Genomic DNA, 20,347 nt, shown 5'->3' on the forward strand with positions numbered 1-20,347 from the left:
GCCTCCAACAATAGTGTTTGTGGTGCAGATGAGCTACTTCCTTTTTAATGTGTTATTTTTTGTAAGAGAATATTTTCAGAAGTCTCTGCTCACAAGCAGGACAAATTTTAATGTAGAACTACATAAAGGTAGTGCTTTTCCTACAGGATTAGACTATCAAGTGGAAATGAAGTACTTGTGCTCAATAAATAATCGCTATGTACAGTAAGAAGAGGCAGAATAATAATAAAATATATCTCCTGCAGCAAAGGCAAAAGATGTTTTACCAGTTATTGTTAGGAAAATGAAGATATAAATACCATAAAACAAAGGAAGGAGAGGCATACAGCGATCAGTCGCAATCCAATTGGCGTTTATTATTCTTGCAAATCTAGATTTCAGCTATAAATAGCAATCTTCTATCTGGAATAAATTCAAGTTTCAACAGCCGTTGCTACAGTTGTTAAACTTAGTTTGTATTCAGCATTCGGAATACAGCATGTAATGGACACCTGATCGGCTGGGAAGCCACAGGCATGTGGCTAGCAGAGAGGAATGCAGCATCACCTGCCAGCAAATCATGTGTCTGTTAAGCATTGCATTCCAAATACCAAAGGCAAACTGGTTTAACAATTGTAGCAATGGCTGTGCAAACTTGAATTCATTCTGGATAGCATCCCACATGCTGAAGATGGCTATTTATAGCTGAAATCTAGATTTGCAAGAATAATAAAAGCTAATGGGATTGCAACTGACTGCTATGTGCTTCACCTTCCTTATAGTCTACGGTTGCTTCACACAATATTTCCTGATGGAATCAAAGTTGTTTAGTAAAATAATTCATCCAGGACCAATGATCAGTGACATGTTAAAATCAAAGTTGTTATCAAAACATTTATTTTGTTTTACACATTTTTCTCTGCTAATTTAAATTCATATTTCTTCTCAGCATCAACAATATACAGGATTTTAAGATATATTATCATACATTTTCAGCATATTTAATAAATACGTTGATATGTTGTATTAGTTGTAATATTTTTGTTTTAGTAAATTAGTTGCGACAAAATTAACAGAATTCACACCACAAAATAGCTGCTATGTGTGATATTAATTACTTCATGGAATGACGAAGTGTCCAACAAAAATATTTGTTTGTGTTTGGAATTCCTTAATGAAGAATGTGAAAGGATGGTCCGCCTTGAAAGAAACTGGCTCACATGAAATTTGGGCCTTCTTGTAACGGATAACTGCACCTGAAATAAAAATCAACTTTGAGTGATATAAAATTGTTGAACATATGTCAGTTTTGCTTTGTGTGTATGTTACATTCAGGTTAAGCACTTCAAAGGAATATAATTAACAGTCAACACATTATTAGAACTGCAGCAGAATGTTTAGGAACTAGAAGTATCATTTCCATTCAGTCCAGTTTCTCCATTCTCCTTTACAACATAGTTCCTCCTTCTTCATGAAGTTAGCATTATCACCACCACCACCACCACCACCAAAACCCTTTCTCTCCATTCGTATCTCTCACTCTACCAGCGTGACTTTAATTCTTGATATTTCATTTTTCTTATTTTGTGTGTTACGGCATGTATTCCTTCTGTGGTTTTTTCTGCATTTACTTATCTCATGGTGGTCTCATGTCTGGATGATCAGTTACTAACAGCTACCAATATTGTTCTGGTACTTTGATCTTGGCTGTGAATTCAAAGTTTTACATTTTTGTTTATTCACTTCCTTCATTCCTTCACACATCATGAAGAAGAGCTTTCAGCATGTGAAATCAGTCATGTTACACATTAATAATGAGTAAAATTCTGTCAGATACACTAATAAAAAATTATAAGCTGTGCCAATGTACATACACAGATAATTTTTGCATTACTTCTAGATCACTATATTTGAAGAAAAGCAACATCTTTGAAAAGCAAATCCTCTTCCTATTACACTGTTCAGTTGCTGTTTTTATCTACATCACACAAAGCTCTCATTTAATTTTATATGATACATGACATAGTTTTTCAACTGCTGGTGTGCCATCAAAGTCTGTATTGATGTGATACAACAGTCAACCAACAAATAAGCAGCATGCTGAACAATGTACATATACTGTAGATATAGAAAAGCCAATGCTTAAGAATTATTGCCGCATTAATGAAAGTAGGATAACATACAAAAGCCAGACCATCATAGAGCGTTAACAACAGAAGGATGCCCAACTTCTGTGAAATTTACATATCTAAATCTGCATCAAAATGACTATTCTGCAATTCACAATTAAGTGCCTGGCACCACTGTCAAGCTATTTCTCTACCTTTCCATTCTTGAACAGTGTGCAGGAAGAATGAATAGTTAAATCTATCTATGTGAGCTCTGATTTCTCTTATTTCATTACAGTGATCATTGCTCCCTAGTAGCAATGTTTACACATTTGGAGGAGGAAATTGTTGATTGAAATTTCATCAACAGATCCTGCCACAATGAAAAACGCCTTTGTTTTATTATATCAGTGATCCCTGCTCCCCTATTTCATGATAATATTGCATGACCTGTCCATCTTTGAACTTTTTCAATGTCCTTCATCAGTCTTATCTGATGTGGATTCCACACCATGCAACAATACTCCAGAAGATAATGGGTAAGCATAATGTAGGCAGTCTCATCATTAGACTTGCTGCATCTTCTTAAGTACTCTGCTAATAAATCACAGTCTTTGGTTCACTTTCCCCACAACATTATCGATGTGATCAGTAGAATTTAAGTTATTCATAACTGTAATCCCTAAGTACTTAGTTTAATTCACAGCCTTTAGTTGTATGTGATTTATTGTGTAATCAAATTTTAGCAGATTCCTTTTAGTACTCATGTGGATGACTTCACACTTTTCATTATTCACAGTCAATTGGCACATTTTGCACAACACAAATATATTGTCTATATCATTTTGGAATTGGTTTTGATCATCTGATGGTAAGTTCAAACAATCTGAGAGGGCTTCTCAGAGTGTCTCCTAAGTCATTTATATATATTAGGAACAGGGCCTGTAACACATCCTTTGAGAAAGCCAGTTATCACGCCTGTTTTACTCACTGATTATTATGAACTGTGACCATGTCTCACTGGAAGTCATGAATCCAGTTGCACAATTGAGGCAATTCTCCATAGGCACACATCTGATTAGAAGTCTCTTTTGATGAATGGTGTCAAAAGCCGTCTGGAAATCTAGAAATATGGAATCAATTTGAGATCCACTATCTACAGCACTTTTCACTTTGTGTGAATAAAGAGCTAGTTTTGCTTCACAAGAATGATATTTTCTGAATCCTTGTTGGCTATTGTGCCATGTTGGCACTTATTGATAGTTGAATGAAGGAACAGTGACCTATCTTCAGGCTAGGAAGCACTGAAGATTCTCTGCCAGTGGTGATCAGCTGTGAGTGAAGTGGTTGTTGACTGCTGTAGGGCAGGGTGGAAACATGGCAGGCAAGGCATGAGTGGTGAAGCAAGGGAATTGGCCAGGAACAAGTGGTGTGCTCAGTGCCATGCTTCAGGGAGTGTTTTTGCAGAAGTATCAATTCTTGATTGGAAAACATGATAACTGCATTTGTGTTGATGTAAACGTGATTAAGAAAATGTTCAAGGTAAGGAATGATGTACTGTGCCTCTGCTGAGAGTTTACTGAAGTAGTCACTTGGAACTGTTCATCGCTGTTGTCATGGTCTATCTCTTCTGAAATACAAAGTACTATTTATGGTTCGGAGACAAGTTGCTGGATTTAATAGTGATCAGTCGTTTGCAATGTGTCAATGGCATTTTAAAGGAACACTAAAGGCATTCTTGTAAGGCACCAGTGTTTCTCTAATAGTTTGTGTAGCAGTCTGATACTGCTGACCTTGTTACAGGTGCTTGTGTATTATTTGTTAAGTTGATGAAATGCTGTTGTTTCCAGTGTGTAACCTAGGGCTGTTGCAGGTTAATGGAACCATTGTTTAAGTCTTACGTGTATGTGGGCATAGTCTGTGCCAATGAACTAAATGTAATGTTGCTTCTGTAAAAGGGAAACATGCCATGTACATTTCATATCCTTCTGTTGCTGCTGAATTACTGGACAGGATGATGGCAGTGATTGACACATGCTGCAAGAGGAGGGAAACATTATTTTCTATTCATTACAGACTTCTGTATTTCTGTAAATGATGCTGAAAAAGGCATTCAGCTACTGAGTTCTAACCTGGATCAAAAGTCTATGGGATACATACCATGATTATGGTTTGTTCAATAAAGAGGATAAATTAGGATGATTGTATTATGGTAATAATTTTGGATTTGTTGTTTTTAATGACATCCTGTTATGGCTCTGATTATCAGAAACTAAACATTTTGCTCTAGCAGTTGGCTTCACAAGTAATTAGTTTGGGACCAACTGTCTGCTTTCATTACACTATTTGTCAATAAATCATTTTTTTAGCTAATTCAAAAATCCTACTGCAAATTGATGTTACTGACATAGGTCTGTAACTCAGCAGATAACTCATATTCCGTTTCTTTAATATTGGTGTGACCTGTGCAGCTTCCTAGAATTTATGTATGGATCAAGTGAGCTGTTGTTTTTAATTGCTAAGTATGATGATGATGAGGTCTCATACACCGAGGAGCGTAGGGGACGATGTGGGAGACCCGCACTGACGTACTAAGCACGGTCCTAGTGGAGCTGGTTTGCCATTGCCTTCCTCCGACCATAATGGGGATGAATGATGATGAAGACAACAACACCCCATCATCTCGAAGCAGGAAAAGTCCCTGACCCCGCCGGGAATCGAACTGGGGACCCCGTGTGTGTGAAGCGAGAATGCTACCGCAAGACCATGAGCTGCGGACTGCTAAGTGTAGTGCTCCAGAATGAGATTTTCACTCTGCAGCGGAGTGCGCACTGATATGAAACTTTCTGGCAGTTTAAAACTGTGTGCCGGACTGAGACTTGAACTCGGGACCATTTCCTTTTGCGGGCAAGTGCTGTACTATCTGAGCTACACAAGCACGACTCACGCCCCGTCCCCACAGCTTCAATTCCACCAGTACCTTGTCTCCTACCTTCCAAACTTCACAAAAGCTCTCCTGCGAACCTTGCAGAACTAGCACCCCTGGAAAAAAGGGGTATTGTGGAGAAATGGCATCATAAAAGAGACTATTTCCTTCAAAGTTGTTCTTTCATTATCGATTCCATCACCTTCACTAGTACTGGTATTATAGATATGGGCCTGTAGCTTGACACTTCGTGTGGACTGCCTTTTGTGTAAACAGGCACTGTACATGCAACTTTCATGAGTCTGGAAATTCCCCTCCATGGAGGCTTTTATTTATTACTACTGCTAATGGCTGTGCAATTTCACTGATTATAGTTTTTAACATAGTACAGGACATGCCATAAATATCAGGGCTCCCTGAAGATTTGTAGCTTTTCACAATTTTTATTATTCCTTTTGGATATACTCTCTTCCACATTACCATGCTGCATGTATACTCAAATTTCATAGCAGCTGCAGGCTCTATTCCGAAGTCAGGAATTTCATCTACTGTATTTTCCACTGTTCTTATAAAATAGTCATTAAACTCATCTGGACTGCAAGAATTAGAGCAAGAGGTGGGCTTTTTCCTGTGCTCATTAACCAGGTCCCATGCTGATTTACAAGGATTGTGAGCTTCTTCAATAAATCTGGCATTGCTTTCCTTCTTTGCTTTTTCTATTTCCTTTCTGTAGATCCTTTTGGCCTGTAAATAACTAGAGTACAGTCTATCCTTAATATCTATATCTTTAGCAGCCTTGACCTCGTCGTTTAGTATTTGGACAATACATTTTATTTTGGCTAGTCTAGGAGCATACCACCTCTTTATTTCGTTAGTTTTTTGTCTACATTTTGATTTAGCATTTGAATATCTCTTGGGTTTTAATGGGAAATGTTCATCAAATTTCACTTTAAGGGTCTGGAACATGTGACTGAATGCAGAATTTGGTGGCAAATCATCAATTATTTGGTGCCAATCTATAGAAGACACTGTAGTTTTGAAATCATCTAAGCTTTTCTTTGTAATAATTCTATTTCTGAATACATAATTTGAATGCCAGCAGGGAATTTGTTGAGTACTTGCCGAGTTTGTCCATAACGTCATGATTACTGCATGGTGATCTGCTAGTATAGGGTCCACCGCACTTACTTTGCAGTCCCAAACATTTAGGTTTGTCACAAATAGCTCCTCTTTTTGGTAGAGTTTCCTATGAATAGCCCATAGCTGCTTACTAAGTTCATGAAAGCTCTTTCTTCATCATTACCTTCTCCAATATGAATGTTGAAGTCTCCACATAAAGCAATTTTTGTCCCTAAGTGCACTAGGTAACACAGATAGCTTTGCAACTCATAGAGGAAATTTTCAAAATTTCCATCTGGGGAATGGCAGAGAGAAACAACAATTAAGTTGGCATCTCACAGTCCCAAAGCAGCTAACTATAGGTCTAGATCTACACATAATTTACTTAAGTCAATTTTATTGGCACTGAGTTTACTATTTACATACAGAGCCACACCAGCATTGATAGTTGTTTCTTTACACCATTTATAAATATTCAATGTTTCTGTAGTATTCTGTTTGTGGTTGGGCTGGCCAGTGTTCACATATACATAATACATCAGGTCTCACTTCGTCAACAAACAGTGATAATGTATCAAGTTTTGTTCTGAGGCACTGCACATTTACACTCGCTATTTCTTCAATGATATCATTTCCTTTTTCACTGGAATGTTCTTGGTCTTGGGAGTTTATCGCACTGGTGCATCCTCTGAAATACAAAACGTTTTATCACAGTGTTCTTCAGCCATATACTGTTGTCCATTATTTTATCTTTTAGGTCGAAATCAACACCAATTTTGAAGCTATTATTTATTCCCTTTGTTTCCAGTTTTTCGACTGTAAAATTGTTGTGATTTCGGAAAGTGTTCTGTAAGAAGTTAGTTACAGTTTCAGCTGCGATGCCACCTCTTAGTTTGCTTAGGTGGAACCAGGCTTATATTTCTTGTCAGAAGCAGTGTTAAATAGAATGTTACACTATATATACACACATTTTCAGCACTTTTAAAAATGACACTGATACTGAAATTAGACATAACATTTATGTTTTTTTGTTTTAAGTTTGCTGTAACAAAATTAACAGATTTGCACCATAAAATAGCTGTTGCGTGTAATACCATTTACTTCATGAATTAGTGAAGTGTCCAACAAAAATATTTGTTTGCACTTGGCCTTCTTTTATAATCAATATGAAAGGATTGTCAGCCTTAAAAGACACTAGTTCCTGTGGAATTGGGATTCTCTTATGAACCAGTATAGGTATAGCTGAAATGTAAGTCAATTTTGATTGAAATAAAAGCCACAAATTTATTCCAGTTATGTCTACATTGCTTTGTGTGTATGTTACTGAGATTCAGATTAAGCATTGTAAATAAATACAATTAATAGTTACCACTACATTACAACTGCAGCAGAATATTTAGCAGCCAGAAGTACTATTTACATCTGCCTTAATTTCTCTATTCTTCTTTACAGCATACCTACTACTCCTGTTCCATGTAACTGGCATTACTACCACTATCACAACTACCACCAAAACCATTTCCCGCCATCTGCCCCTCTCACTCTATCAAGATGTATTTTTTCTTGTTACTTCCTTTTTCTTATTTTATTTGTTATTATGTCTACTTCATCTTTTCTGCATTAACTTATCTTACAGTGGTCTCTGGGAGGAGCACACCACAGAACTGCTGAAGCGTCTTAACAAATCTCTGTTTGCAATGCGAATTTTGTCAGACATAGGGGATATAAAAATGAAAAAGCTGGCATACTATGCTTACTTTCATTCCATAATGTCATATGGGATTATTTTTTGGGGTAATTCATCAAGCCAAGCTAAAGTTTTCCGGGCACAAAAACGTGCAGTAAGAATTATATGTGGTGTGAACTCAAGAACATCCTGCAGAAGCCTGTTTAGGGAACTAGGGATACTAACTACAGCTTCCCAATATATTTATTCCTTAATGAAATTTGTCATTAAAAATATATCACTTTTTCAAACCAACAGCTCAATTCATGGAATCAATACTAGAAATAAGAATAATCTTCACAAGGATTTAAAGTCACTTAGTCTTGTACAAAAAGGTGTGCATTATTCAGGAACACACATTTTCAATAACTTGCCAGCAGCCATAAAAAGCTTAACAACCAATGAAATTCAGTTTAAGAGAAGCCTAAAGGATTTATTGCTGGCCAACTCCTTCTACTCCATTGATGAATTTCTTAGTAAAACCAACTGATTTGTATATAAGTACAACATAACTTCTGCACAATTTCAGGGCAGTAATGTGTTCACTGAAAATTTGTGTGTGTGTGTGTGTGTGTGTGTGTGTGTGTGTGTGTGTGTGTGTAAGTATAATCTAACTTCTGCACCATTTCAGTGCAGTAATGTGTTCATTGTAAATAAGTATTACAGTAGTTGTATTACATGTTTATTACCTTATAAATAAATAAAAAACTTTTTATTTTAAATTCAGTGCATTAGTATTTGTAAAATGACTCTTAGTGTTCATTAAAAAACGACGATCATTCCACTTGGGACCTGTGGAATGGTACATTAGCTTATTTGTTTTGGTTGTAAATATTTGTCATGTATTGTTGTTTTTCTGACATGTTCCACATCCTGGAGGACCTCCTCACTATGGATCAATTGGAATGAAAGTAAATCTAATCTGATCTAATCTCATGTCTGGGTAATCAGTTACTAACAACTACCAATATTATTCTGATATTTTGGTCTTGGCTGTCAATCCAAAGTTTCAGATTTCTTCCTGCAACTTCTCTGTCTCATGCTTAATGAAACACCTCTTTCATTCCTTCACATATCATGAAGAGCCTTCACGGCTATTGAATCAGTTATGTTATTCATTAACAAGCAGGCAATGTCTGTGAAGTGCAGTAATAATAAATTATGAGTTCTGCTTTTATGTAATTCTACGTCACACATGACATATTTCTTCAGCTACTGATGTGCCATTGAAGTCTTTACTGATGTGATGTCACAGTCAGTGAAACAATAAGCAGTGTGCTGAACAGTGGATATTGTAGATATCTTGAAGTCAATACTGAACCATTATTACCAAATCAATAGTAGGATACCACACAAAAGTCATTAACAACAGAAGTATGGTCAGCTTCTGTGGCTTCTTACAGCACTCACATGTTGATAATAATGGACATGACATTTTTTCATTCATAAAATGCTAAGTCAAACATAGCTGTCAGAAGAATAACATAATGAAACTGTACTGAGGACATATAAAAAAAAATAGTGATCCTGTCAGTAAACAGTGGAAAATCCAGGATGGAATGTCACAGTGTTATGGAAATTTATTTATTTATCCATCCGTTGACAATAAATATTGTATGGATGTTGTCAAAGGTACATGTAAGCCATTTCAAAGAAATGGGAAACAAACAATATATACATAAAAAAGGACAAAACAAAATAATACAATGAAATTAATATAGCCTATATACATCCCTGCTTGTTATTTTAAATGCATAGTCTGTTTTTCATAAGGCTTTAGTTTTGTCCTCCCTAAATGGCAAGGCGTTATATACACAACACTGCTTAAGTATATATTTACATCACACAACAGCTGTCCTTTAAGTATGTAAATGTAATGAATAATTAGGTACAGATAGAGTATTTTCCATTTTGCCTTTGTAAATACCATCAGAAAAAATTTATTGACCTACATAGTCATTTACAGAATAAAAACAATGTTCTATAGAAATTTTTTAAATTCTGTTTTATATTTGTTATGATCTTCTAACTGCCTGATGTAGACTGGCAGTGCGTTGTACAGTTTTGCACCGATATGGCTCACATGCCTTTGTGTATTCGTTCTTTTTGTTCACTGAGTATGGAGTGCTGTGCTATTATGGGTATTGTAGTTATGAAAGTCGGCATTTGTCTGAAAATCTGCAATGTGGGTCCTGACATACAATACCTGTTTGTATATGTATAATGATGGTATAGTAAGTATTCTAAGCTTTTTGAATATGGGTTTGCAGTGTGTCTGTGGATGACTGTGAGTTATTATTTGGATGGCCCTCTTCTGCAACAAAAAAATTTGTTTTCGGCACCCTGTTGTGGAGCCCCAAAATATTATTCCGTATGTGGCAAGAGATTGAAAATAGCCAAAATATGCCATTCTGGCACCCTCTGAAGTACAAACATTTGCAATAATTCTGAGGGAAAAACAGGCTGAATTAAGTTTCCGTGCAAGTTTTATTATGTGGTCATTAAAATTTAAGTTTTCATCCACATGAATCACCAGCAATTTTGTGGATGTCACTCTGTCTAAGGCTTTGTCACCCCACATCATATCGAGATTTACATTTTGACATCTTTTCCCAAACTGCATATAATTTGTTTTATTTACATTCAATGTCAATCTGTTTGCATTGAACCAAGAGTGGATGTAATTTAGTACTTTATCAGCAGTTGTTGGTAGCAATTGCTTTGGCGCACTTATTATCACACCAGTAACATCTGCAAATATTATTGCTTTGGCTGCATCATCTGAGGTGTGAAAATCATTTATATAGACAAGAAACAATATGGGCCCTAGGATGCTGCCTTGTGGTACTCCTATTTCTACATTTTTTTTGCCTCTGATACTGAATTTATTTTGTGGTTGGAGTAAGTTGATGTCAGTCCTACAACCTGTGTTCTGTTTTTTAGGTATGATTCAAACCATTTTTTTCCTATCCCATGTATACCCAACGCTTCCAATTTTTCTAAAATAATGTCCTGGTTCACAGTGTCAAAAGCTTTGGAGAGGTCTAAATTTACTCCTACTACACTATAATCTTTTTCTAGATTTTTGATTATTTGTTCAGTGTAGCACATTACTGCTGTTTCGGTATTTTTATGTACTTGGAAACCATGCTGATTTCTGTTTAGTAAATTATGGTCATTTAGATATTTGTTGATTCGGTGCTTCATCAGTTTTTCTAATATTTTTGAAAATGCTGGGAGGAGATATATTGGGTGATAGTTTTTTACCTTATACTTGTCGCCGTTTTTAAATAATGGCTTCACTTTTGAAATTTTGTTATGATTGTGATGATTGTTATGTTATGATTGACACAGGCACCTCACCTATGCCAGCCGACATTTTGGGTTTCAAGCTTTGTATCACTTTCAACACTTCACCCTCATCCTACAAGCTGTTTTTGGATATTCAGGTTTTCCTTCGTTTGTAAATTTTAAGCTTAATGAAACTGTTGCATTTATGAAATAATTGTTAATATAATTTGGCAACTCTTGTTTATTAATATTGACATTTTTTTTATTTTTGAGGCTAATGTCCTGGTTTTCACAACTCTTCCCCGTTTCAGTCTTCACAATACCCCATATGGCTTTTGATTTGTTTTCAGACTGTCTTATAAAACTATCATTACTCATGAATTTTGCTTTAGCAATTACTTTTCTATATACCCTCTTGTAATTCCTGACATTGACATATTCTATGAATTGTGGGTCTGTGGATGTTTTCATTTTAGAAATTAGTCTCTTTAGAGTTCCACAGGAAGTTTTGATGCCAGCTGTGACCCAAGAACTTGGCTTTGTATTGCCATGTGACCTGATTTTTGACAGCTTTTTTGGAAAACACATTTCAAAATATCCTATGAAACTGGTAGAAAATGTGTTATATGCATCATTTTTATTTGTTAGGGATAGTACTTCTGCCCAAGCAAAGTATAGTTGCTACTCACCATATAGAAGAGATGCTGAGTTGAAGACAGGCACTACAGAAAGACTGTCAGAAAATGAGCTTTTGGCCAATAAGGCCTTCATCAGACACACACACTCATGGAAACACAACTCTCACACACATGACCACAATCTCTGGCTGCTGAGGCCACAACAGGGTCCCAGCAGCAAGAGACTGCAGTTATGTGTGTGTGTGTGTGTGTGTGTGTGTGTGTGTGTCTGTTCTATTCCTGATGAAGGCCTTGTTGGCCAACTGAAAGTCTTTCAGTTGTGCCTATCTGTGACTCAGCATCTCCATTATATGGTGAGTAGCAACTATCCTTTTCATAATATTGTAACTAAAACAGATATTTCAACATTTTCTCAAGCTGTAATACATAAAGTAAAAATAAATAATGTAATACATACTATATATCTTAAACTGAAATTTCAGCATGTCTTCAAGTTTACAAGTAACATAGTCATTATTGTAGCAATAAACCCTCCAAGAAGTTGGTCAATGAAGATTGTTTGGGGCAAGCTACTCAGGGTATTCTTGTAAAGATGTGCAAACAGTGTATTGAGAGCTTTAATCATCTTTTCATTCATTCACTGCTTCCGGTTTTATTGATCACATTAAACAGGAGGACCTTCAAGGATGTGAAATTAATCAAGTTATACATTAACAAAAGACAAGCAAGTTACAGAAACTTAATATGTAGGGGAAGTCCTACTAAAATGACATACTGTACCATTTTGTTTTTAGGTCATTATTGATTCATAAACCATGATGTTAAATAAAATTTGTATCAGGAACTTGCTCATTCACCTGCAAATTTCATTCACCTGTAAATTTTACTATCTTGGTGTCATATTTTTAAATTGAGTAAATCATATGTTTTTGAAATTCTTGTAAAAAGTGCTTAATATGTCATTTTAGACTGATGTCAGGGTAAAGTGACACAGGAGTAAGACAAAATAAGATATTCAGATAAACATTAGAATTTGATATATTTAATACACACATAAAAAAAAAAAGATTTGCATCACCTAGGTTCCGAGAGTTACGGAACTTGTACAGAAAATTGGAATAGAGATCAACATAAACGTCATTTCCGCCCTTGTTATTGCTCATAGAAACCACACACTGCATGTTGTACCACAACAAAGCGAGACCTTCAGAGATGGTGTCCTGATTGCTGTACACACCAGTACCCCTAATACCCAGTAGCGTGTCCTCTTGCATTGATTCATGCCTATATTTTTCATGGCATACTATTCACAAGTTCATTAAGACACTGTTGGTCCAGATTGTCCCACTCCTCAATGACGATTCGGCATAGATCCCTCAGAGCGGTTGGTGGGTCACGTCGTCCATAAACAGCCCTTTCCACTCTATTCCAGACATGTTCGATAGGGTTCATGTCTGGAGTGCATGCTGGCCACTCTAGTTGAGCGATGTAGTTATCCTGAAGCAAGTTATTCACAAGATGTGCACAATGGGGGCACGAATTGTTATTCAAGAAGATGAATGCCTCGCCAGTATGCTGCCGCTATGGTTGCACTGTCTGTCGGAAGATGGCTTTCATGTAATAAATTAAAACTACGGTATATGGAATGTAATAAAGAGGGGAAACTGATAGGACAACAGGGAACATGTCTCAGGTAGAGATTAATACAGGGGACGGTATCATAAAGAAACCTGAGTTGGTTGCAGAAATATTTAATAACCACTTTTTGAGAGCAGCAGAGAAGACAGGCTGTAATGGTTCTATGGAAGAATCATTGACCCTCCTACAGAAAGCTATTAGCAACAGAATCCCACAGTTATCCTTACCTCCAGTTACTGTAAGCGAAGTCATAAGAGTAATTAGATCATTAAAAAATAAAAATTCTGCTGGTGTGGACAATATTTCTAGTAAAATACTGAAACACTGTTATAAATTTGTTAGTCCCGTCTTATGCAACATATACAATGCATCCCTACAAGATGGGATTGTCCCTGACAGACTTAAGTTGGCTGTAGTGATTCCTCTCTTTAAAAAAGGGGATAAAAGCATTGTTACAAACTATCGCCCAATATCCCTATTAAGTACCTTCTCGAAAATTCTAGAAAAACTCATGCACAGGAGGATTGTAGACCATCTCGACTCCCACAGTATCTTAAGCAAAAATCAGTTTGGTTTTCGTGCCGGTCTTTGTACTGAACAGGCAATATTCTCTTTCAGCAACCAAGTTTTGGAAGCCATTAACAAAAAAATGTCTCCAGTGGGTATTTTTTGTGATCTTACGAAAGCCTTTGACTGTGTAAACCACCAAATTCTTTGGAAAAAGGCAGAATACTATGGTTTAGGTGGTACTGTTGGCTTGTGGCTACAATCATATCTACAGGATCGGAAGCAGACTGTAATGCTAAATGGCTCTTCTGGAGAACCTGCCTCGTCTGAATGGGGCACGATAACGTGTGGTGTGCCTCAAGGCTCCGTTTTGGGCCCACTGCTTTTCCTCATCTTTATTAATGATCTTCCTCTTTGTTCTGAGACAAACAGCAAATTTACCCTGTTTGCCGATGATACCACAATTCTAATTGACGATTTGACTGATCATGATCTTGAAAAAACTACAAATACTGTTTTTAATGACATCTTACATTGGTTCTCCTCAAATGGTCTCTCGCTCAATGCAGATAAAACTCATTATATGAGGTTCCATACATCACAAAGTAATCCCGATGAAATTAACATAAAATGTAGAGATCAACCAATACAGAAAGTTGAAGACACAAAATTCCTGGGTGCTTACATAGACAGTAAATGTAATTGGTCAGTTCACATTCTTCATCTATGTTAAAAATTTAGCTCGGCAACATTTGCATTACGGGTAATTTCTTCAGTGGCTGAAGTTGACACTATTAAGGTTGCCTACTTTGGCTACTTCCACTCATTGATGTCATATGCTATCATATTCTGGGGGAACCAACCACTTGCAAAAAAAGTTTTCACCATCCAAAAAAAAAGCAATCAGAATAATGTGTGGGGTCCATCAAAGACACCACAGTATATTTTTTCCTTGCTCACCTTTGTGTGCAAAAATTATTCCATCTACCAAGACAACAGTAAATTCCATGGTTATAACACGAGAAACAAAAACAATCTACATTTAGAAATGAAACGTCTCACTCTGGTACAAAAAGGAGTTTACTACTCCAGCATTAAGCTGTTCAATGCTCTACCACTACATATCAAATGTGTTCATACAGAACTGCCAAAATTTAAACAAGTTCTCAAAGATTACCTGACAGAGAAATCTTATTATACTGTGGATGAATACCTGAAAGAATATGTATACCATCACTAAACTTATTGTGTCTAGAAGTAGTTCAATTGATTTTATTGTGCATTTGGGCATTAGCGCACTTTTTGTAACAACAGATTGGCTGTACATGTATTTACTCTTGTAGGCCTAATATCTGATTTAACTTTGTGCTCTTATCTTTAACCTTTATTTGAAACTCCTTTTTCTGTCAAATGGTAATTATGTTATCTAGCTGACATTGTATCTGTTACTGTATTTATAGTATCTCTTACTTAAACTATGTACAATTTGCCATTGAATTGCCCTTGTATTTATTGTAAGTTTAAATTGAAACCTGTACAATTTGACACATTCCATATCCTTGTGATTGACTCACTAACTGGATCTACGGAACAAGAAATAAATAAATAAATAAATAAATAAATAAATATCATACAGCCATTATGGCACCTTCCATGACCACCAGTGGTGTATGTCGGCCCCTCATCACGCCGCTGCAAAACAGTAGGGAACCTCCGCCTTACTGCACTTGCTGGACAATGTGTCTAAGGCATTCAGCCTGACCGGTTTGCGTCTCCGACGATTGTCTGATTGAAGGCATATGCGACACTCATCGGCGAAGAGAATGTGATACCAATCCTGAGCGGTCCATTCAGCATGTTGGGCCCATCTGTACTGCGCTGCTTGGCGTCTTGGTTGCAAAGATGGACCTTGCCATGGATGTCAGGAGTGAAGTTGTGCATCATGCAGCCTATTGCGCACAGTTTGAGTCATAACAAGACGTCCTGTGGCTGCACGAAAAGCATTATTCAACGTGGTGGCATTGCTGTTAGGGTTCCTCCGAGCCATAATCCATAGGTAGTGGTCATCCACTACAGTAGTAGCCCTTGGGTGGCCCGAGCGGGGCATCTAATTGACAGTTCCTGTCTCTCTGTATTTCCTCCATGTCTGAACATCATCACTTTGGTTCACTCTGAGATGCCTGGACACTTCCCTTGATGAGAGCACTTCCTGGCACAGAGTAACAATGCAGATGGATTCGAACCATGGTATTGACCATCTAGGCATTTTTGAACTACAGACAACACGAGCCATGTACCACCTTCCTGGTGGAATGACTGGAACTGATTGGCTGTTGGAACCCGTTTAATATGCACTGCTCTTGCATTGTTGTTTACATCTTTGGGCATGTTTAGTTACATCTCTGAGCAGTCAAAGGGACTGTGTCTGTGATACAATATCCACAGTCAACATATGTCTTCAGGAGTTCTGGGAAGTTGGCTGATGCAAAACTTTTTTTGATGTGTGTAGCTTTGTACTTAAAAACAAATAAAAGACTATTCATGAAACAGTTCCTCAACAGTATCAATTAAGGTTTCTCAGATGTGTGGGAGGGTAAGATTACACCTGTTCCACTTGGACATGGCACCTAGGAAGAGTGAATGAGGGTATGGCTCTGTATTAGCCCTAATTTCTCAGATTTTCACACCATGGTCATTTTTCAAGATGTATGGGTATATGAGAGGGCTGCACCAGCCATGAATCCTCTGCAGGTTGCCCTACAAATCAGCACTGTCCTCTGACATTGCTACTTTCTTATAGGCAACCGCATCATCTGCCCAACAGTCTTACAGAGTTCACAATGCTTTCTACTAGATCGTTTATATACATTGTAAACAGTAACAATCTTTGCACACTTCTGTGGAGTACTCTGGAAATTACATACATTTATATCTGTCGATATTGTTCCATTAAAACTAATGCATAGAGTTCTATCTGCAAAGACATCTTGAATTCAGTAGCAAATCTGGGCCAATTTTTGGTTAGCTTATTTTTCTTTTTAACCAAGCAGTAGTGTGGGACAGTGTGTGTGTTGAAGCAAGCTGGGATAATTTTACTTCTCTTCTTGTTTTGCCATCAGGCTCCTTAAAATTCATTTTTTCACTTTTAACTAATTGCCATTAACATTTGTGAATATAATCTGCATTTTCATAAAAGAGAAAGGTTGGCCCTCAGTCTTAAAGACACCAAATCAAATTTTATGCCTTAGTTTTATGTATGTAATTGATGTTCTAATTTATTTTGACTGTTACTAGTTAGTATCTTTTGTTATATGATGAAATCAGTGGTTGTTTCGTAACTTAAATCCTATTGTTGATGTATTAGCAACTATAAATTCTGTTCTAAGTATAAACATTTGGAGGAACAACTAAGACTATTCTTAAAGGATCTATTTGCTCTATTCGAAAACATGTTAGCAAAGCCGGCTCTTAATTAATCCCAAAGTAATTAACAGTTTTGTCCAAAGTATTGTTTGTGTAACTATATTTGTTAATTTAATGATTTAAACAAATAATTTGGCTTGACCCTTGTAGTAGAAAAAACTGTTGAAAAGAACCAATTTTTCCATGTATTCAGTTAATTTAATGAGTTAAGTTTTAATTGTAATTTCTGTAAATTAAACTTCAAACAATGTATAGTTTCAGCACCTATTATTGTGAGGATATATAAGGGCCCAATTTTTAGTCAGTCAGTTCACGGCCGAGTTTCAGACAAGAAACCTGTGTTGGTTAGAACAACAACAACGCTTCAACTTAACTGTGAAATAAATGTTACACAATTAGGCCTTGTGTTAAGACAATGACAGTGTCTGCTCCATACATACTTTTTTATTCTTCAAGAAGTGTGAACTATGTGGTTAGGCTTTTACTGCTCGTACATGTTCAACAGGAAACTATTGCAGCAGTATGTGGACGTTTGCCTGTAATCTATTAATGAGGCTTATTGAAAGTTAAACAATGGTGCACTGGCCATATAACCATGTATTATTGGGGGGGGGGGGGGGAGGGCAGAGGAAGGGGGGGGGGGGTTGTGAACAGTGAAAGTAAAGTACTGTAAAATGCAAATGTGCACATGTCAGCTTTCAGCCAGTACAATGACACTGAGAATGATCAATGAAGAAATAAAACAAGAAATGTCACCACAAGTGTCAAATACCTTCCTGAAGTCAAGAAACACCTGAATGCTGAGTGAAACCACGAGTATTGTAAGTAATGGGGAAACGCTTTGAATTAATGGACAAAATGCAATGGGTTGTTACCATTCATTTGAAAGGTAGATGTATCACTCCTTTTGAAAATGTACTTTAAATTACATGTAACTAATTAATGTCTAAAATAACTGACATTGAAAGTCAGGAACCTCTAATTTTGACTGCCTATTTTGCTTTAATGCTTACAAGATTCTCAACTCAAATTGTGTACTTTTATTACTATGATTTCTCTGAATCTGATGACACAGCTCACTAATTAATTGAGACACTAATTATGGTTTTGAATAATTTATGAATATAAAAGATTATTTTCAAGGCAGGTGCCTTACCCATAAGTATGGGATTTCTAATAGTAGAAGCATAATAGTTTACTAACCTTCAATATTTTCCATAAGCCAAATAAGAGTAAAGTCTTATAGTCCACACAAAGTAGCAGAAACTAACCTACCCAGTTTTCAAAGTATTTTCATAAATCACATCATATTCGCCTAGCTATCTCTAAATAGCCTCCCCTTCCCCAAAATTGCATCTGCCACCAGAACTAACTTGAGCAACATCTATGCATCCAAAAGTCTGCAACCAGCAAGCTACCTTGTAACATCATCATTATGTTGTTCATGCTGAGAGTTGAAAGAGGCTATGACCACAATTTGCCATTATAATAACTATGTCAATCTGTGTGGGAAGAGTAGCTGGATTTACACTGGTAGAGGTAGTCTTAATGGACATTAACATTCTTTTATTGTGCAATCATATTTAATTGTGAGGTTTTTCTGGTCCACCCTGACAAACAGCGTGTTATCCTGGTGAAATTATTATGCCCCTCAACATTGTGACTGTGACTGATATTCAAGTTGAGTGTCCTTTGTCACAGTGAAGTACTGTTAATTATTTCATCATGAGTATGTTAACTGCACAAAAACTTGATAAGAAATGTAACAAAATACAGTATGTGGCTTTCTCTTACCTGCATACAACAGGGAACTGTGAAACCCGAAGTGGCTATCATTCACAAATATGTCACACGTGGAAGTAAAAGTGATTTATATCCAACATGAAATACTGTTCCAATGTTTTGGATGACTAAGAGTGTGTGAAGTGTATGTACAAACTTCCCACTTCTCTTATATGAGTTGACTTACTTGGTGTACACAGCCGATCTTCTTCTCTGGATCGTCAGCTTCTGGAATCTCTATAACCTTCTTCTCCAAAGAATGATGCTAGTTACAGGAACCTTAAAGACTATCTCTCTACTTGCAAAATAATTAGGTACTCGAAGAATACTTTTCAACAACTATTGGTATATCTGAGCTTCATAAAGAACAACGTTCGGAAATGTTAGAAAAGAGTTGGCTTAACAACCACAACTCTATTACAAACAAATCGTAAAATATGTCTTGCCACCGGCAAGTTCAAGATAAGAGTTTTTTTCAGAATTCTGAATCTCAAATGTTTGTGTTATTTATAACAATGGTCACTGATACAATTAACACAGAACAACATAGAAGTTCCATAGTTCTTCCATGCTCTTTCACTATGACCTCCATGGATCAACCAACAAGTACTTGTCGGTGCCATTCGACCACTGTGTCTACAGTCTTCTCACGACAAACATGAAACCTGCACACACAAACATGTGATGCACAGTAGGTAGGATTACGCACAGTAGGTAGTATTCTATCATCCCACTCTCACATCTAAAATATTGTGTATTCGAGATGGTAGAAGGTCGAGTGGTTTTAGAATTTATGCCGAAATTCCAAAACACTACACTGTGTGGGTTACATTACTGGAACCATCCTTTTTGTCACTGGCATTGATTGAGAGAAGAAGTGTAAACTACCAAGAGTGCCAAAGCAGGTACCAAGGGCCACAAAGTGGGTAAAGTGGATTAGTTACAATTTGTTCCAAGGCATTTGAAAAATTGTTATCAAGCACATTAGGGAAAGGAAGTTAACTGAGGTTCTCCTACAGCAAACCAACATGCATGTCAACCAGGCAAATCATGTGAAAGAGCTGTTCACCAGCCTGTTGGGAATGAAGAAAAACCATCACTCTTTCAGGAAATGGGTTTTGCATCTTCCTGGATTTTGAGAGGGTTTTCAGCTACAAGACCTTCAAAATCATGGTTAAATCTGCAGAAATGCATGGCATCAAGGCCAGTA

The 20,347-nt window shown here is 36.7% G+C and overlaps 1 protein-coding gene across 3 annotated transcripts in view; it reads right to left on the reverse strand.

Moving 5' to 3' along the window:
- Positions 1-881: 881 nt before the first annotated feature.
- Positions 882-20,347, reverse strand: part of LOC126162883 (leukocyte elastase inhibitor-like) — a 185,777-nt gene continuing 166,311 nt past the window's right edge. Inside the window, exon 8 of one of the 3 annotated variants that reach the window (XM_049919677.1) lies at positions 882-1,235. In XM_049919677.1, coding sequence (XP_049775634.1) covers positions 1,099-1,235 — 137 coding nt within the window. In that variant the 3' untranslated portion in view covers positions 882-1,098. The remainder of the gene's footprint in view (positions 1,236-20,347) is intronic. The other 2 variants (XM_049919683.1, XM_049919680.1) reach the window with 2 other exon arrangements.

Source organism: Schistocerca cancellata, chromosome 2, assembly GCF_023864275.1.
Source record: "Schistocerca cancellata isolate TAMUIC-IGC-003103 chromosome 2, iqSchCanc2.1, whole genome shotgun sequence".
Classification (NCBI taxonomy): domain Eukaryota; kingdom Metazoa; phylum Arthropoda; class Insecta; order Orthoptera; family Acrididae; genus Schistocerca; species Schistocerca cancellata.